The sequence below is a fragment of the Desarmillaria tabescens genome, assembly GCF_030435595.1.
Source record: "Desarmillaria tabescens strain CCBAS 213 chromosome Unknown EV420scaffold_5, whole genome shotgun sequence".
NCBI lineage: Eukaryota > Fungi > Basidiomycota > Agaricomycetes > Agaricales > Physalacriaceae > Desarmillaria > Desarmillaria tabescens.
In genome coordinates, this window is record NW_026848304.1 from 1177027 (window position 1) to 1193043 (window position 16017).

At 48.4% G+C, this 16017-nt stretch overlaps 8 protein-coding genes across 8 annotated transcripts; 5 read left to right on the forward strand and 3 right to left on the reverse strand.

The window, feature by feature from the left end:
• Window positions 1-33: 33 nt before the first annotated feature.
• Window positions 34-3758, forward strand: EV420DRAFT_1637545 (RNA-directed RNA polymerase 2; the record flags this gene model as incomplete). The annotated part of the gene is made up of 4 exons (XM_060476724.1): window positions 34-1514; window positions 1562-2577; window positions 2626-2831; window positions 2883-3758. The coding sequence occupies 4 exons, from the start codon at window positions 34-36 to the stop codon at window positions 3756-3758; spliced, it is 3579 nt and encodes a 1192-aa protein (XP_060336455.1).
• A 235-nt stretch (window positions 3759-3993) lies between these two features.
• Window positions 3994-4399, reverse strand: EV420DRAFT_1262750 (uncharacterized protein; the record flags this gene model as incomplete). The annotated part of the gene is made up of 3 exons (XM_060467138.1): window positions 3994-4074; window positions 4111-4149; window positions 4205-4399. Coding segments are annotated over 3 exons (315 nt in total), but the record flags the coding sequence as incomplete, so codon positions are not given.
• A 127-nt stretch (window positions 4400-4526) lies between these two features.
• Window positions 4527-6786, forward strand: EV420DRAFT_1327699 (Pescadillo N-terminus-domain-containing protein). The gene is made up of 5 exons (XM_060468774.1): window positions 4527-4694; window positions 4750-4993; window positions 5045-5306; window positions 5356-6525; window positions 6581-6786. Exons 1-5 carry the CDS (start codon window positions 4574-4576, stop codon window positions 6644-6646), a joined length of 1863 nt encoding a protein of 620 aa, XP_060336457.1. The 5' UTR covers window positions 4527-4573; the 3' UTR covers window positions 6647-6786.
• A 12-nt stretch (window positions 6787-6798) lies between these two features.
• EV420DRAFT_1514239 (uncharacterized protein) lies at window positions 6799-11284 on the forward strand. The gene is made up of 7 exons (XM_060471799.1): window positions 6799-8508; window positions 8557-8753; window positions 8801-8937; window positions 8989-9180; window positions 9231-9758; window positions 9808-10752; window positions 10832-11284. The coding sequence occupies exons 1-7, from the start codon at window positions 6959-6961 to the stop codon at window positions 11144-11146; spliced, it is 3864 nt and encodes a 1287-aa protein (XP_060336458.1). The 5' UTR covers window positions 6799-6958; the 3' UTR covers window positions 11147-11284.
• A 51-nt stretch (window positions 11285-11335) lies between these two features.
• EV420DRAFT_1760093 (uncharacterized protein) lies at window positions 11336-13244 on the forward strand. The gene is made up of 2 exons (XM_060480611.1): window positions 11336-12617; window positions 12674-13244. The coding sequence occupies exons 1-2, from the start codon at window positions 11625-11627 to the stop codon at window positions 13163-13165; spliced, it is 1485 nt and encodes a 494-aa protein (XP_060336459.1). The 5' UTR covers window positions 11336-11624; the 3' UTR covers window positions 13166-13244.
• Window positions 13245-13312: 68 nt separating this feature from the next.
• On the reverse strand, window positions 13313-13938 carry EV420DRAFT_1262965 (uncharacterized protein; the record flags this gene model as incomplete). Its single annotated transcript, XM_060467144.1, has 4 exons — window positions 13313-13421; window positions 13471-13505; window positions 13558-13802; window positions 13854-13938. 4 exons carry the CDS (start codon window positions 13936-13938, stop codon window positions 13313-13315), a joined length of 474 nt encoding a protein of 157 aa, XP_060336460.1.
• On the forward strand, window positions 13782-14773 carry EV420DRAFT_1514247 (uncharacterized protein). Its single transcript, XM_060471800.1, has 3 exons — window positions 13782-14137; window positions 14195-14316; window positions 14363-14773. Exons 1-3 carry the CDS (start codon window positions 13998-14000, stop codon window positions 14725-14727), a joined length of 627 nt encoding a protein of 208 aa, XP_060336461.1. The 5' UTR covers window positions 13782-13997; the 3' UTR covers window positions 14728-14773.
• Window positions 14774-15988, reverse strand: EV420DRAFT_1514248 (maintenance of mitochondrial morphology protein 1). The gene is made up of 5 exons (XM_060471801.1): window positions 15679-15988; window positions 15511-15627; window positions 15370-15456; window positions 15186-15323; window positions 14774-15132 (listed from the first exon to the last, which is right to left on the reverse strand). The coding sequence occupies exons 1-5, from the start codon at window positions 15943-15945 to the stop codon at window positions 14857-14859; spliced, it is 885 nt and encodes a 294-aa protein (XP_060336462.1). The 5' UTR covers window positions 15946-15988; the 3' UTR covers window positions 14774-14856.
• Between the last annotated feature and the right edge of the window lie 29 nt (window positions 15989-16017).

Here is a 16017-nt window from a genome sequence, read left to right on the forward strand (position 1 = left end):
TGGCGGCTAGCGTCTTCAACACTATCCTCCACGATGGAGTTCATCATGAAGAACATCAACTTCTCTTCGACGACCAACGATATCATCATCGGTCTTGCAGAGATCTTGCATGGCCCAAGCTATACGACATTCTCCGAAGTACCACTGAACTTTCATGTTCGTTTATTCAAGGACAAGAAGGGGACAAAGAAGCATGGTGGTTCAGGAGCGTTAACTCTTCCGACAACGAGCGTCGGCGATGAGTTCCTTCGTGAATATGGGGAACAAGGACGCAAGAAGTTCTCTGTGGGATCCCGACAAGTTAAATTCTGCGTTAGCAGAAAAGGACCACGAGCAGATATTGTGGACAGCATCACACGGACACCATATCTTGACCCCAGGGCCGTAGAAGAGCAGAATTGGCGCACAAGTAAACTCCAAAGAGAATCCGTTCTCATCAGGACCATCCAATTTGGGTGGGATTGTCGCGACTACATCTTTTCCATAGAGTGGGAGAAAACCTTTCCCACCTCGTGCTGTACACTCTCATTCGACAACGAACGCCGGGAAATCCGAATCAAGATCGCAGATACTTCACCCTCTTTAGCAATCGTGACGCGATTATCTAACATTGTAGAGGTTTCGGTACACCAGTACCTGACCTTCCATGTAATCTTCTTCTCGTTTTCGGTGCCGCCGTCGTTCGAAGAGGAATACAAACCCCGGCGGCGCCTACACGCTCTTCCCATCGACGATCATCACATCGTCGCCCCTTTTACTTCCCATTCCCTTCGTCTTCTTTGTGACAATGTTGATGAACTGCACAAGTTTCTCGATCTAAGTCACACAGCTCAATTTCACAACATCAGTAACAAGGAATATCCTGCTGATAGACGAGGACTGTTTTCCTCGCACTTGCTGGACGATCTTGCTCAATGGCAGAGATACTTCCACTGGAGCATCGCTTTTCAAGTCGAAGCTCTCGTCCGAAATTTGGTGCTAGATGCCAAAGAGATGCTCAGGTTGATGCCAGACATACAGCGAATGTTTTTAGTGGAAGGGAAGGATTACACTGCATCCTTTCTTCGATATTTCCGTCCCCGTGCTGAGGCATTGTTTTATGATGAGACATCGCTTTCCGCGGAGACAGATGATGTGGTTCGCCAATGCTTCTTACTTGCGGAGCAGGATTATAAGACGCAGGCCAGAGCTCCGTCTTTGAAACCTACCGACGGAAGTCTGTTTGAATCACTTCACATCGTCATAACTCCAACCAGAATGATCTTAGATGGACCTTATCCAGAACGCTCGAATCGTGTTATTCGCACCTATAGCTCGGCGAACCACGAATCCTTCTTGCGTGTCAGTTTTGCCGAAGAAGATCGGCTGCAGTATAGATTTGACAGAGAAGTGGATGGCCCTGCTCTCATTCGTCTAAGAGTGGGCACTTTTCTCCTGGATGGTCTGCACATTGCACTCCGAAAGTTCACTTTTCTTGCATACTCTCAGTCAGCGCTCAAGGAACACTCTGTCTGGTGAGTGCAGTCATACTTACAGTTTCTCAACCTCATGATCTGCCTAGGTTCGTCAAACCATTCAGAGAAAAGGGTGTTCTAGTAGATGCCCCCACCATCATCAGCAGTCTCGGAACATTTGATGGGGAACTTGTGCGTTGTCCAGCGCGGTATGCGGCCAGATTATCGCAAGCCTTCACTGCTACCGATGCGACCGTAACTGAGATCGAAGAAATCATCCGAATTCCTGATATTGAAAACGATAAGTACTGTTTCACAGATGGTGTCGGTACACTTTCCTTGGAGATGGCGCGTGACATCTGGTCGGATCTGAAGTCGCTGAAGCAACGAAGACGGAAGAACAGAACACCGCCGCGAGCTTTCCAAGTACGATTCATGGGATCGAAAGGAATGCTCTCTGTCGATTACAAACTCCAAGGGAAAACAGTCTGTTTGCGCCCTTCGATGATAAAATTTGAAGGGACCGAGTCTCGGAATGTTGAAATCGCGAGGGCCTTCGACAAGCCTGGTCTATACTATTTAAATAGGCCTTTGATTATGCTTTTGGAAGGCCTAGGCGTTCCTTACGAAATTTTCAAAGAGTATCAGGACAAAGCGGTTCAGGAGGTTCACGAAGCCAGAGAAACCTTGGAGAAAGCCGCACGTATGCTGGAAAGTTTTGGTCTTGGCGCCTCATACCGAATCACCTCAGTACTCCTCGGTCTTCACAGACTCGGTGTCGACAGCATGTTCGACAACGAATTCTATCAGAAGATGATGACGGTGGCTACGTATGATGTCCTTCGTCTTCTTAGAAATCATGCTCGAATTCCCATACCTGGCGCTTGGACGCTCGTGGGTGTTGCGGACATCCACCACGCTTTGAAAGAGGATGAGATATTTGCGTGTATTAAGCCACAGGATTCCTCGAGACGGATATACCTTGAGGGCCCTGTGCTTATTTCCCGCTCTCCCACCATTCATCCTGGGGATGTGAGAGTGGTATACGCCATCGGAGCACCCCCGGAGGGTTCGCCATTTGCTGCGGAGTCACTTCCTAACACAGTCGTCTTCTCAACATCAGGTGAGGGCCGTTTTGCTCTATTAAAAGTACTTACCCATCCATTTACAGGTCCACGACCTCTTCCGAGTATGCTGGGTGGAGGGGACCTCGACGGAGATCTGTACAATCTGATTCCTCTGGATTCTATGCCAAAGTTCCGCCCCACTAAATCCCACCATCCCGCGCAGTACGATCCGGCCCCTAAACATTTACTCGATCGTCCGAGTACAATGGCGGACGTTGCAGAATTTGTGATGGAATACATTAACAGTGATGTATGTTTTCGTTCAGCGCTGGTTTCTGGCAACATCTGACGCGTGTTTCAGGTTCTCGGTATCATTGCAATCAACTGGCTTGTAATTGCAGACCAGAGTCCTCAAGGAGTTTTTGACCCTGATTGCATAAAGCTGTCTGCTTTACACAGCGATGCTGTCGACTACCCCAAATCAGGTCAACCTGTCGCTCTTGATGCCATACCGAAGCTGAAATTCCGCGCTAAACCTGATTGGAACGCGCCCGAGACGGTCGGGCCTTCCTCCACCAACTACTATCAGAGCACCCGAGCTATCGGTCGACTCTTTCGTGCAATAGAACTCCCTGCCATCGAAACCACACCTAATCGCAAACGCCGCACAAAAGGAAGCGGTGCACGAAATGTAGACGCAGGGCATCAAAACTTGGACGATATCTCTGACGCTCTCTCGAACCTTGATTTTGAGGATGACCCTATCCTTGCAGAAATCGAAGAACGCGTTTCTCAATTTATTGATACCACAGGGGCGTCTCAAGAAGAACTGGAGTACTTAGTAAGGATCTTTCGCCGCTACCAAGCAGAGCTTCAGGGAATCTGCGCAAGCTACACACTCTCGCATCGTGGTGGGATGCTGTCGGAGGAAGAGGTTGTCATCGGTGCCATCACTCAGAAAACATCACAACCTCGCAAAAGAAAAGACCTTACTGCAAAACTCCGCGAGCAAACAGATGTTTTGGTCCGCGGTGTCCGAGAAGAGCTGGGGGGAGACGAAGATGTACCTCTTGAAGAGGCATTGCAAAGGGGATGGCTAGCTTGGGAGCTTTCACTAACCGAGCAAAAGTCATTTGGAGCTCAAAGTTTTGGATTGGTTGCTCTGGGATCGATTTTCGAAGCCATCAGAGAAATTGAAGAAAGGGTGAGGGAAGATATGAGGAACAGAGGGTACTGATACCAGTCAGAATGGATGTTAAGTCGCGCCAACAAATTCAGATGAGAAAACATATTATAAGTACACCGTACGAAATAACTACCACCTACGCTTGATTACGCAGAACTAGTGAGAATATGTTAACTCTGCATTATTTAGAAAAGCTAAAAAAAAAAACACCCACTGAGAATAACGGAATCCCCGCTGTAATAGATATTATGAATCGTCACAAATTTTATGAACCAGAAGGCAGAACTCACCGCAAAAACATCTTGCTAATAAACCTATCTTTGTTTACAGGCTTTTTGTTCTTCCCTTTAGGAATTTCCGTCCACATCTATTAAGAGTCAGTCGGCTATTGTTGGTAGCTAACAATGGCAAGAGGACGTGCCTCTTTAACATTTTCCAGTACCTGAAGAGAAGTGGTTGAGGCCGCATTTGAAGAACGTTAGTGAGGGAAGACGCACCATGTTACTGTGCCGGTCAAAGGCTTTTACTCGTGCAAGAAGCTTTTTGTCATTCCGTAGGGATATGAGGACCTGCGCATGGTTTCGAACGGCTTGCTGAAGAACTGACAGCGGGCCCTGCGAGATTTCATGTTCCTCAAGCTGACGAAGTTGTACCTCGTCTAATTCGGATTTTGGGACATGGACGTATTGACTGCAAGAAAAAAAATGAGATGTAACTTAAAGGAAAGAATTTGACTCACCTCATTGTGTTCGAGGTATGAGTTGGTGGGAAGGAAGCCGATTGTTTATTTGCAAAACCAGGGTTCGCCGCGTCCATTTTGGGAAGTCTTGTTTTTTCCCTACCTTGAACCTTCATCTCCAGCAAAAATGGGTCGTTTGAGGCAAAAAGGCAAGGCTGGCGCAGCGAAGGCCTACGTAACCCGTTCATCAGCGGTCAAGCGCCTTCAGTGCTCGCTGGCTGATTTCCGACGACTATGTATACTAAAAGGTAAACTTAGCTACTCCTGGTCTTTTTGCTAGTTCTCATATCTTTTTCCTTGAAGGCATATTTCCTCGTGAACCTCGCAGCAGAAAACGTGCTAACAAGGGTTCCTCTGCTCCGACTACATTCTATTATGCAAAGGATATAGCCTTCCTGGCGCATGAACCTGTTCTGAGGAAATTGCGCGAGCACAAGGCTTTCGCCAAGAAGCTTTCTCGCGCACTTGGTAGAGGGGAATGGAGTGACGCAAAAATTCTCGAAGAGAATAAGCCGGTGTATCGGCTCGACCATATCATCAAGGAAAGGTGTGTGTTCCTTCGGCAATAATATTGAGCTAAAGCATGACGTCTGTTCAGGTATCCTTCATTTATCGATGCTTTGAGGGACATAGACGATGCCTTGTGCATGATTTCTCTATTTGCGAATCTACCCTCCAATCCTCGCATACCGCCGTCTCTCATAGAAAACTGCTCTCGTCTGTCAGCTGAATGGCAACTTTACATCATGCGCTCCAAATCACTACGGAAAGCATTTTTCTCAATAAAAGGCGTCTACTACCAGGTAGAAGTCATGGACCAGACGGTGACATGGTTAGTTCCGTATCAGTTCACCCAAAATGTTCGGTTCTTTCCTCTTTCTTGAGAAGTTTTCATTCAACTGTTAACAGATTCCCACTGACGTGGATGTACGAGTTATGTTGACATTTTTGGAGCTTTATCAGACTCTTCTTGGATTTGTCTTCTTCAAGCTTTATACAGACGCTGGACTCATATACCCTCCACCACTGGACATGAAGAAATATGATGGGGGTGCGGGAGTAGGAGCCTTCAGTCTTCAAGAGATAGTTCAAAATAGCGACTCGGCGCGGCCGAGTCTCAAAGTGGTGGATGTCGAGGGTCGCAAAATCTCGACTAAGGACGTCAAGCAAACCATCAAAAGCATGACTACAGATGGCTCTGGAGTTGAGGGAGCTGATGTGAATATGTCAAATCCCGAAGAGGTGCCTCAAGACGCTGATGAAGACTTCGTACCTCATGTTTCGGCTTCGGATACACTTCCTGCGTCGTCGCTACCAACTCTCAAATCGTTGGAAGCCCTTCCTCAGTCTTCAGCGCCCTCTCTTTTCGCACCATATACATTTTTTCTATCTCGCGAGACTTCCAGACCTATATTTGAATTCCTTGTACGGTCGTTTGGCGGGCGAATTGGATGGGAGTCCTCTTCTGGAGACGGATCGCCTTTTTCTTTCTCTGATGATTCCATCACACACGTCATCATCGACAGGCCGGTAGTTGAACGAACGGATGAAACATCCGAGGAACGGCAAAGACGGCTTCGGAGAAAGTACGTACAACCTCAATGGGTTGTTGACTGTATTAATGCAGGGAGAATTCTGCTGGAGGAGCCATACGCGCAGGGAAAGACCCTCCCACCACACCTCAGTCCCTTCGGCGAGTATGAAGGTGCCTATGACCCTACGATTGGAATTGGAGCGCAGGAAGTTGCTGAGGAAGAAAGCGAATCAGAAGTCGAGGATAACATTGTAGTCGATGACGCGGAGGAAGGTCCAGAAGAAAGGTCCGACAAACGAGCATTGGAAGCTGTTGCAATGGCAGCAGCTGAAGATGAATCTGCTTTGCGGGCTGCAGAATTGGCTGCAGAAGTTGCGGGTGTAGATCCAAGTGCATTCGATAAAGAGGTGCAGAAATCGCGGAAAAAGATGAAGAAGACGAATGATGCCGACGACGAATCTGACATGAACAAGATGATGATGAGTAACCGGCAGAAAAAACTCTACGAGAAGATGAAGTACGGCCAACAGAAGAAGGCCCTGGAGGTATGTAACGTCCTTACTGTCGCAGCTATCACGTACCTATTGATGATTCGTCCAGCGGTCTACTCTGGAAGCAAAAAAGAAAGGAATACAAAAGGACAAGCGAAAGCAAGGCAAGACGTAGTAGACGTGCTCTAGTGATCTTATCTGGTATTCTGTACTTTATCTTCGTAGACTAAGATTTTTGCGCTGCGTGTAACGTGACGAAATACGAGGCACAGCACGGCAATTTCCAATTGCCTGATTTTGGCATTGAATCCGTTCGCTTACTGGACTGTTTCTCCCACCATAACGCAGCGAAACGCCGATATCCAGGCCGCAGAGGATTGAGTTGCATTTGGGCAGCGGTCTTTACTGAGCGGCATTTGTTCACTGCGAATGTCTTTTTTCGTAAACATCTCGACTGAATATCTCGCGGGCACCTTGGACTTCCTTCATGGTTCCACGAATACCTTTTACTAAGAACCGACCAGTCGCAGACGTGTCTCCTTCTGTCCAGCACCAGCATCAACCACCACCTCCATACGAAGAATCCACGACTCACTCTGTCGTTTATTCAGAGAAAACGACGACGACGACAACCGAAGTGGTCACTACCACTACCACCCAGACCACGACTCATCTCATCTCCTCTCCTCTGTGGAGAAAGCACGTCACTCCCGTTGCAACGGACCACTCTGTTGCTTCTGAACGGTCTTGTGACATGTTTCCTCAACGCGGACCTTTGCGAGTTGAAAAAGATCTCCCTCCAACACCTACGGACGAAGATGATATACCTTCTGGCTCGTCGTCGCGGCGGGATTCGGCGGAGGAGATTATGGCAGAGAGTATGCTCCCGTCATTATTCCCTTCCCCTGATGGGAGAGCCTGTCCCGACGCCCTACCTGTGTTGCAATCTTCAACTGCAGCGTTGGCACATGCTTCATTGGGCGTCGGCTTGCCACACGTCCTTTCCCGGTCGTCCCCCTCGTCTCCCTTTTCCGAAGTGAACACTGTTGCGTTCGCGACCTCACCAATTCCCACAAGTCGTCCAGGACTTCGTCAATCGAAAAGTTCTCAGAAACTGAGAGCCGTTTCAGACACGCGCGATGGGTCGAACGGAGAACGCCGGAGGACTAGAGGGTTGTCTTTGAATGCATCGACTTTCCTTAGCTTTAGTGTATCAGATTCCAAAGGGAAAGGGAAAGCCAAGGAAGTAGACGAAGATCCTCCGCCGAAGACTTTGTCTCGTCGGGCGTCATTCTGGACGCGCAAAAAGATACCGGTATCCGGCCTTCCCACTCCGCCCAAGGATTCACCCCAGTCTACTAATCTGTATACGCCTTTGCCATCCGTTCAGCCCGGTTCGCCTTTCTTCATGAATTTAGACCCCCGTTCAACTGCTTCAGATCGGCAGTCTGCCAGTACTTCCCACACCCGAGGTTTATCCAGGAGTCATTCTGAATGCCTTTCGAACGGCCGTCCAGCACTTCCTGAACAGTCGCTCTCAACCTCATCTCTGGTGCCTCCAAAGGCGCGTCGGCCTACGCGTCGCCCAGCAACCGCAGACCCGTTAAATACTTCCCATGCAGCCGGTTCGTTGTTTACTGATTCCCCTCGTTTCACGTCATCACCTCTGTCCAATACCCCTCCGTCCCCTCCATTACCGCAGCGGCATGATCTCGAACCTCCAGAATCTCAATATCAGAACCGTAGACCGCGTGCTCAAACCAATCCTCCATTACTTCATCGGTTATCATTATCTTTATTGTTCTCATCCTCTGTCCAACCATCTTCCCCTTTCACTTTGGTTTCCAATCGTTTGGCCTCTGCATCATCATCAAGCTCGTCACCCGCCATCAGCAACAATAACTCCCCCCGTCCTTCTCTTCATAAAACTGTCGACATTCCTAAACCTCGTGTGGATGATGAATCGCCAGAAATCTATCTGGATCGGCTCTGTGCGGTTGTTAGCAAAGCTGAAGTAGCAGGGGTTCTTGCCGCAAGGTGTGTTTGGTCTGTAGTTCACGCCAACAGATTGCTAAGTATCCTCAGTGCGGATATCTTCCACGTACAAGCGCTTCGTGCCTACATCAGCAGGTTCAATTTTGCAAACGATCCCTTGGATGTTGCGCTCCGGAGACTACTAATGGATGTCGGCCTTCCACGAGAGACTCAACAAATCGACCGTGTCATGGAAGCCTTTGCGCATCAATATGTTAGTTGTCATCCGAATCTGTTTACGTCTGAAGGTAGCTGCTACTGTCATTCCTCATGGTCGTTTTAACACGCCATCTAGATCATCCGTACATTTTAGCGTTCAGTTTGATTATGCTTCATACAGATGCTTTTAACAAATCAAACAAACGCAAAATGACGAAGGCTGATTACGTTAAAAATACCAGACTTCCGGGTGTATCTTCTGAAGTTTTGGACGTGAGTCGTATCAGTTTATCTTATTCAAACATCTCTCAGCACGTACCGTAGTGCTTTTACGACAACATTGTGTTTGCGCCATTCATCTTTGTAGAGGATCCTTTGGATATCAATGGGCAACGAGGGTTCGTTTCAGAGGGATCCAGAATCAACCTCTCTGTTTCCGGCACTAGTCCTAATGGCTCAGGGTCTGGCATTCTAGGGAAGGGAAACAAGGTTGATCCTTACTACCTGATATCTAATGTAAAGTGCATGTTATCATGCAACTACTCGCTCACACCTTCCTTTTGTAGAACCTTCTCGGTGCCCTCCGTGTCGATGTTGAGAGGTACATACCTGCCTCTCATCCGTACTCTTGGGAAGGCACAAATGGTCGCTGGGATGACGACGAATTGCAGTCAGTATTTGCTAACGCAACTGCTGTCGAAATTGTCTTGGATAACCGCCTGACTTCCCCTTTTTTCGGTATGGGTAGTCCACCTAGTCCATTAATCGGATCTCTCGGTGGTCTGCCAGATTCCCCGTCTCTTACAGGGGAGATGTATACTCTCCGGGTATCCAAAGCAGGCGTGCTTTCCAGGAAAGATGATATGCTCGAAGGCGGGAAAAAATCGACACATCGGAAATGGAGACCGATGAGCGTTGTCTTGACTGGTTCACAGCTCCTCTTTTTCCGTGATTTGACTTGGGCGAATACCCTAGCCTGTAGTTCCGATCCATCTGGCAGTCAGGTCATCTATCCCCAGGCAACTGTTTTTAACCCCGATGAGTCTATCTCCGTCAAGGATTGCATTGCTGTTTGGGACGAATCATATACCAAAGTGATACTTTACTCTGCTCTCATTGATCTGTATCTCACATGACTGCTAGCATCCCAATGTTTTCCGTTTCGTTATGCACGACGGTCGCCAATTCCTACTCCAAGCCTCGGATGACAAAGATCTCAACGAGTGGATATCCCGTATAAACTATGCCAGCTCTTTCAAATCTGCCGGTGTCCGTATAAGACCGATGGGAATGTCAAGAAGAGACGTGAAGCTGACCGGTGTAGCTGCAGCTACCTCACATTTGCACGATTTGCAGCACATGAATCAAGCTACCCCTGTAGTGCGGAAGTGGGGTGGCGGTGGATCTCATGAGTCATCGAGTCCTCTTTCCGGCGAACAATATTTGCCAATGATGAGACCTATGCAGCAGAAAGTAACGTTGATGAACGATCATGACGCCGTAGAGCAGGATGTTCCTATGGCGCCTGAAGTCGAAGGAGCTGATCAGTTCAAGGCCACCTTTGATCAGGTGAAAGCTGATCTTTCTGCTGGCCGATGGAGTTATAATCTGGTGCGCGCCGACGAACTGGACTTACAGCAGACTTCGATTACTTCATCGGATTCTGCACGGAGCGACATCTCAGGTCTTCCCTCACGTTCCAACGTCATTTTGTCGAAGATACGTGATTTAGATGCCAGGATCTCCGCTTCTCAATCACAGCTGGACTCTGACCTTCGTTTCGTTCGCAACATTGCCACTCTCACCCCATTCCAGCGGCATACCCGTTATCGCCTTCTTCTCGCTATCCAGGGTGTTTCAAAGCGCATTATGCAGGAACGTTTGGAATTCACCAAGTTGGCCTGCCATCGGGCAGTTCTTTCTCGGGATTTTGCGGCAGAGGGTCGCGAATGGAATCGAATCAAGCAGATTGCGTTGAAGGCTGCTGCAGAAATGCTTCAAAGCCAACAACCACGCGAAGCTCCGATTCCCACAATGACTGTGTCATTCCATGACTCGGAGAACCAAACAACACCTCCAGAGTCCATAGTCTAGGCGCGCGTCATCGACTCTTCGACCTGAATCGACATGCGAATCTTTCCATTCTGCATTGGATTTTGGCCCAGAGTGGCCGTCATCTGATGACATAGCATCATCCAATTTTTTGAGTTCTTCTCAGGTGTACGAGTCCCCAAAGGCATCGCCCTCGGAATTACTCTCATACCCTTTCCCCGATGTCAATACCTCAACCTATTCAGTATCAAGAAACGATGGTCCGTCGCCCCGTATTAGTGACGAGATACATACACATGAAAAGTATTATACCGCCGTGGAGGAAGCAGAGGAGTGGGATAAAACCAAGTGTGCTCAGCGTGTGTCGCTGGTCCGCCTTCCTTCGACCATTGTCTTGAGATACGAGAGAGGCGTTACTCACAGGGATTGAATTTATTACCATGAATTTATAGTGGTTATTTTACATACGCTACGTTGACGTTGATACTAGTATTGTAAGATAATGTGTGAATTACTCATATTAGACCTAGTTACCATTCAATTTCTGAAACGCGGGAAGCGCAGCGGCCCGATATATGAGTATGACAAAACGTGTCCATATTTGGAAGTTGCGCCAGATTGCCTATACAACGATGACTACACGGCACGAGAAATTCGCTGATGGATCTATGGGACTTTGTTGTTACCTACAGGGCTTCCAGGATATCACTGTACTCGGGAACCGTCTCTCCTTGTTTCTCTTGGCTCTGGGATCTGGACTGCCTCGACAATGTAGCTCCACTTCAGTCGCGATCCTTTTCTCTGGAGCGCTCTGGCACCTGGCAACCAGTCAAGGAACAAGCATTTCAAACTCCCCATTCAGTTGGCAACCATCTGAATGAATGCATTAAGCACCCAGAGTGGTGGTAATGGTCCCGGTACCGGTCGTAAACGACACTAGTGCTTTCCTACTCCAACTCCCAGCGCGTAAATCCCATCGAAACATAAGGAGTAACACTAGCGTTCTACCGCGGCCCTATCCGCCGACCGCTCCTTTTTACTCGTCTTTCCTGCTTTCATCATATCTGCCGACTCGTTCTTCCAGTGTCATTACCAGCCCACTCCGCAATACTCCGACCGGACTCTCTTGCACTCCCGTTTGTATGAATGCCAATGATTCTCAGTCTCACGGGCCGGTCTCATCGACCGCAAACAAGCTGGATGAGTCAAAAGACAAAGCGACGCTTCTCAAAAAGGCGAGGAAGCTAAGCAGGGTTTTTGGCGAAGCGCCGTCTTTGGACCAGTCAATCGCTGCGGTTGGCCCCTCCAAGCTGTTTCGTCACAAGCGCTCTACATCTTCTGTTTCCTCCCCATTGGGTAGCCCAAAGTCAAACAAGAGATATACTTCGCAGCCTGACTTGAGACAAGCAGAGGTTCCTCCCCTCCCCCAAATTAACGAAACCGCTCCAGGATGGACGCCGCAGGCTATACCGTCGGACAGTCCATCTTCGGTATCTCTACACACGGATACGTGCCATTCGAACCTTAATGATTCCTTATCCTCTCTGGTTTCTGCGGCCGTTGCTCATACAACCGCTGAGCGGTCCAAGAACATAACGACTGATCAGCAACCTTCACTACCCCCCATCCCTCGGTTGGGACGTACCAAGAAGCCAGGCCGGCGTAAAGCTGCCAGAATGCGCAGCTTTGATTTTACCTCGGATTCGGATCGTCAAGTAGACGGTTCCAACGCCAAATTGAAGAGGTCCCGCTCCTTGTTCACTCATAAACAAGGGCGCACAGATGCCTCTGAAGAGTCACTTGATTTCCGCCAGCGGTATAACCGCAATTTTGGGGAGGAGGGTGAGATATCACCGCGACAGAGGTTACTTAACGTCAAGCGCGCCAGAAAAATGGCGCAGGTAGGTTAAATCACTTTTATAACGTGTATGACCTCACTGACATCTACGACCGACAGGTTTTTGGGCAGGACCCACCTTCAGAATTAATACTTATAGATGATGCCCGACCTTCATCCAGACGACACTCTTTCTCTTCCAACGTTTCTTCACACAGCATCGTACCTCCCACACCTGCTCTCGTGTATAGCCCGTCTTCGAGTCCCGAGGATGAGCGAATGTTGCCTTATTCCGTGAATCGCTCCAACAACGATGCTCCCGCCGACTCATCCGATGCTGACGATTGCACATTTACATCAGCGTTCCGGGAGCGCAGGCGCCGCGCTGCTAAATTGTCTCGCTTTTTTGGAGTTGCTTATCAGGATATGTCCTCTTCCATACCAACCACAGCTCCTCCGATAGAGGAGCAGGTCGAGCGGCCTACGCCTGACGTACAAGTGGATGTCCAGGTAACTGGCCGTAGATTTTGGGGTTTTGATGGCGGATACACCACGCGGGAGGCGGACATAGCAGATGTTATCGATAAATTGCGTTGCCTAAAGGCAGCGTAAATTGGGAGGTTTCCATGGACTCAATCTCATATATCATATCCGTTTAATCGTAAGATTCGACCGTCATTTCAGACTGTCTATCATTTTTTTTCGTTGTATATTAGCTGATGCCATTAGCTTCATGTGTACTACTTTTTACATGCATCACTACAGTCGCATTAAGAGATAGATGGGATCTCCGAGGACAATGCTTGTCATATGTCGAAACGAGCCTGTTAACGACATCAAGAGGCCCCCGAATGAAGCGTATGCCGTTCTGAAATACAGATAAGTCAGATAGACTATTATGCAAAATGGTTGCGTACACAATTTCAGCAGTTCCGCCATCGAATTTATACACCTGTACACAGAATGAGATGACCAAGGACGCGTGGTGAATAGGCAGAACAGACCTTTCCATACATCACATAGTCGTAGTCTTCCTCCAATCCCCTCTGACCTTTGCCATCCGGCCTCCAAACATGCTCTTCCTCCTCTGCAACACCATCAGTTGTGTTGGTTCTCTGGCCCCCGCGGGCAAGTGACGAAGCGAGGGCGAGAGCAAAATGCTGGCCCGTCTCTAGGGGAAAGAGCTCGATGTTGTAGTCGAGAGTCATATCCATATCGTAGTTTTTGGAGTGAGCCTGAAGGCGCGACACTGTGAATTAGCGTGAATGAGTACAGGACGGACAAATTGCAGTCATCTAACCTCTGTCGAATTTTTTCCCCTCCTTGTCTATAGAACTTATGGTGAATATATCATCGAAGACGACATTGGACGCAACAGACGCCATGATGGGAGGTCGAAAGGTTGTTACTTAGCTGACCAACACTTGTTACGTCACCTGCCACCATGAACTTGTTCAAGTTGAAGTTCGTTCGGCGGTCACTGTCAACATGCAGGATCAGGGAGCCCCCTTCGCATTCTTCGCGAATTGCTCCGACTCCTCTTGTCTTCGTGTCTGCATCAAAATGGGACCCCCAAGCACTGCGGTAATATATCCGTGACCTATAGGGTGTATCAAAGGCTGACCGTTGACCTGGATCTAGCATGCCTGTTCACGCTTCATTCTTTCTCGAGAAGGGTTTCACATGTATCGAAGTTGATATATCCCCGCCCGAGCCCTCTCCTTCTCAGAATTCAGCAAATCTGATCAAGTATTTCGAGGCCGGTGAGTAGCTGAAATTCCGTGTTCGCACCCGTTCACACTGTCAAAGAGCTGCAGGGCACCATGCGGTTATCGATGATACCTTTTCCACCTGTGTTCTTTGCTCGCCATGCGGCTTCACTTATTGTCCAGACATACATCTCTTCCAATCCGGCATCCGCTATTGTCCTCTTCTCGCCTCCTGCATCTAATGCCGAGGTTTCGCGAGCCCTGTTACCTACTCCACTAGAGGAATTCAATTTTGAGCCTCGTTTTCCGATTGCCATCGTCTCTGATCCAGCCGAGATGGAACATCTTCGGGCCAAAAACAGGCTCGTCCAGAGCCCAGGTGTCGAAACAATCGTCGCATCTGATGTTGACGGTTCCGAAGCATTCAGTTGTATTGAACGCTGGTTTGATACTCTGGGTATATGAAACTATGTTGTGAGTACATGTCATTAAGCAATACAATAGGATACAAATGCATCTACAATTGGCGTTATCCTCCCAGAAAAGTCCCCTCATGTACGTTTGAAACTAGTTTGGGCTTGACTTACCATAAGGTCAAGGTTTCATCACCTCGGCCATCTCTTTCTTGATCTCTTTTACAATGGGCTCAGCTACACGCCCCAAGCCCGGCAAAGGTACAGGCCATTTCGCACGCGAAGCGAAGACCCGACGAACTTGATGTTGTATGAGCTCATGCAGTTTTGGGACGTTAGCCAACTTTGCCCGGCTACCCATCAGTGATGTGGTGGAAAGGTCCAGCGTGAAGTTCGGAGAAAACGAGATGAGCAACTCAGGAACCGGCGAAGTGGGCGAAGGGGGTGTGATAGTCAGCTACGTCCGGACATTCAGCTGGCATTTCACATGATTCGGAACAGAAATCTCACTGATGATTTGAAAATCGAGAGAGATATCGTCAAGAATACAGGAAGACGGGCGAATGAAGGCATGGGGTAGTTGAATAGATATGATGTAGACAATGACACTGATATCGAATCCTCGTAGCTGACATCAAATTCGGTTTCCTAGATCTTATTCAGAAGCCGCTAAGGTATTACTGTAAAGACTCACTGCCGAGGTGCTCGTCGAATTTCTTCTTCCATTGTAAAGGTGAGGTGCGGAAGTTCCAAGGTCAACAGAGTGGACATTTATATAGTCCTACGGTACTGGACTGTTAGCCATGGATTATGATCAAGTCCATAAGTTACTCACCAGAAACCCAACGGGTCGTATCCTATTCGCGTAGTCTTCGACACGCTTTCTCGCGACCTCGTCACCTTCAGCACCTGAAAGGTCATTCCTAATCTTGGAGCGATAGACTTCTACGACCTGAGGAGAACGTCAGAGTGCTGGTCGTGAGATAGCAAAATGGGACGTAACTTGTTGCAACAAAATGTTAAACCATTCTGCCGACTCCTCTTGTTGATTCTGAGGTTCTTTCGCGTCGTGGGACCTGATTTTGTGGCCTCTGAGTGCAATGTCGCTATTGGCCCGTGGATGATAAGACGAGGTTTCGAATGGGTATTCTGTCGAATCGAGAAAGAGGTACTTTAGGATGAGAGCAAAGAGGACCAGGATAGACAGTTGGCCAAATATTAATCCCTGCGTAAAAGTAGGTTGCAAGGAAAAGACATAGTTGTTGCTCATGCCGGCTGGCGTATGGCAACGTCGACGAGGTGGAAATGACCGGTTAAAGGGATGCCGAAGGGACGATCAGTT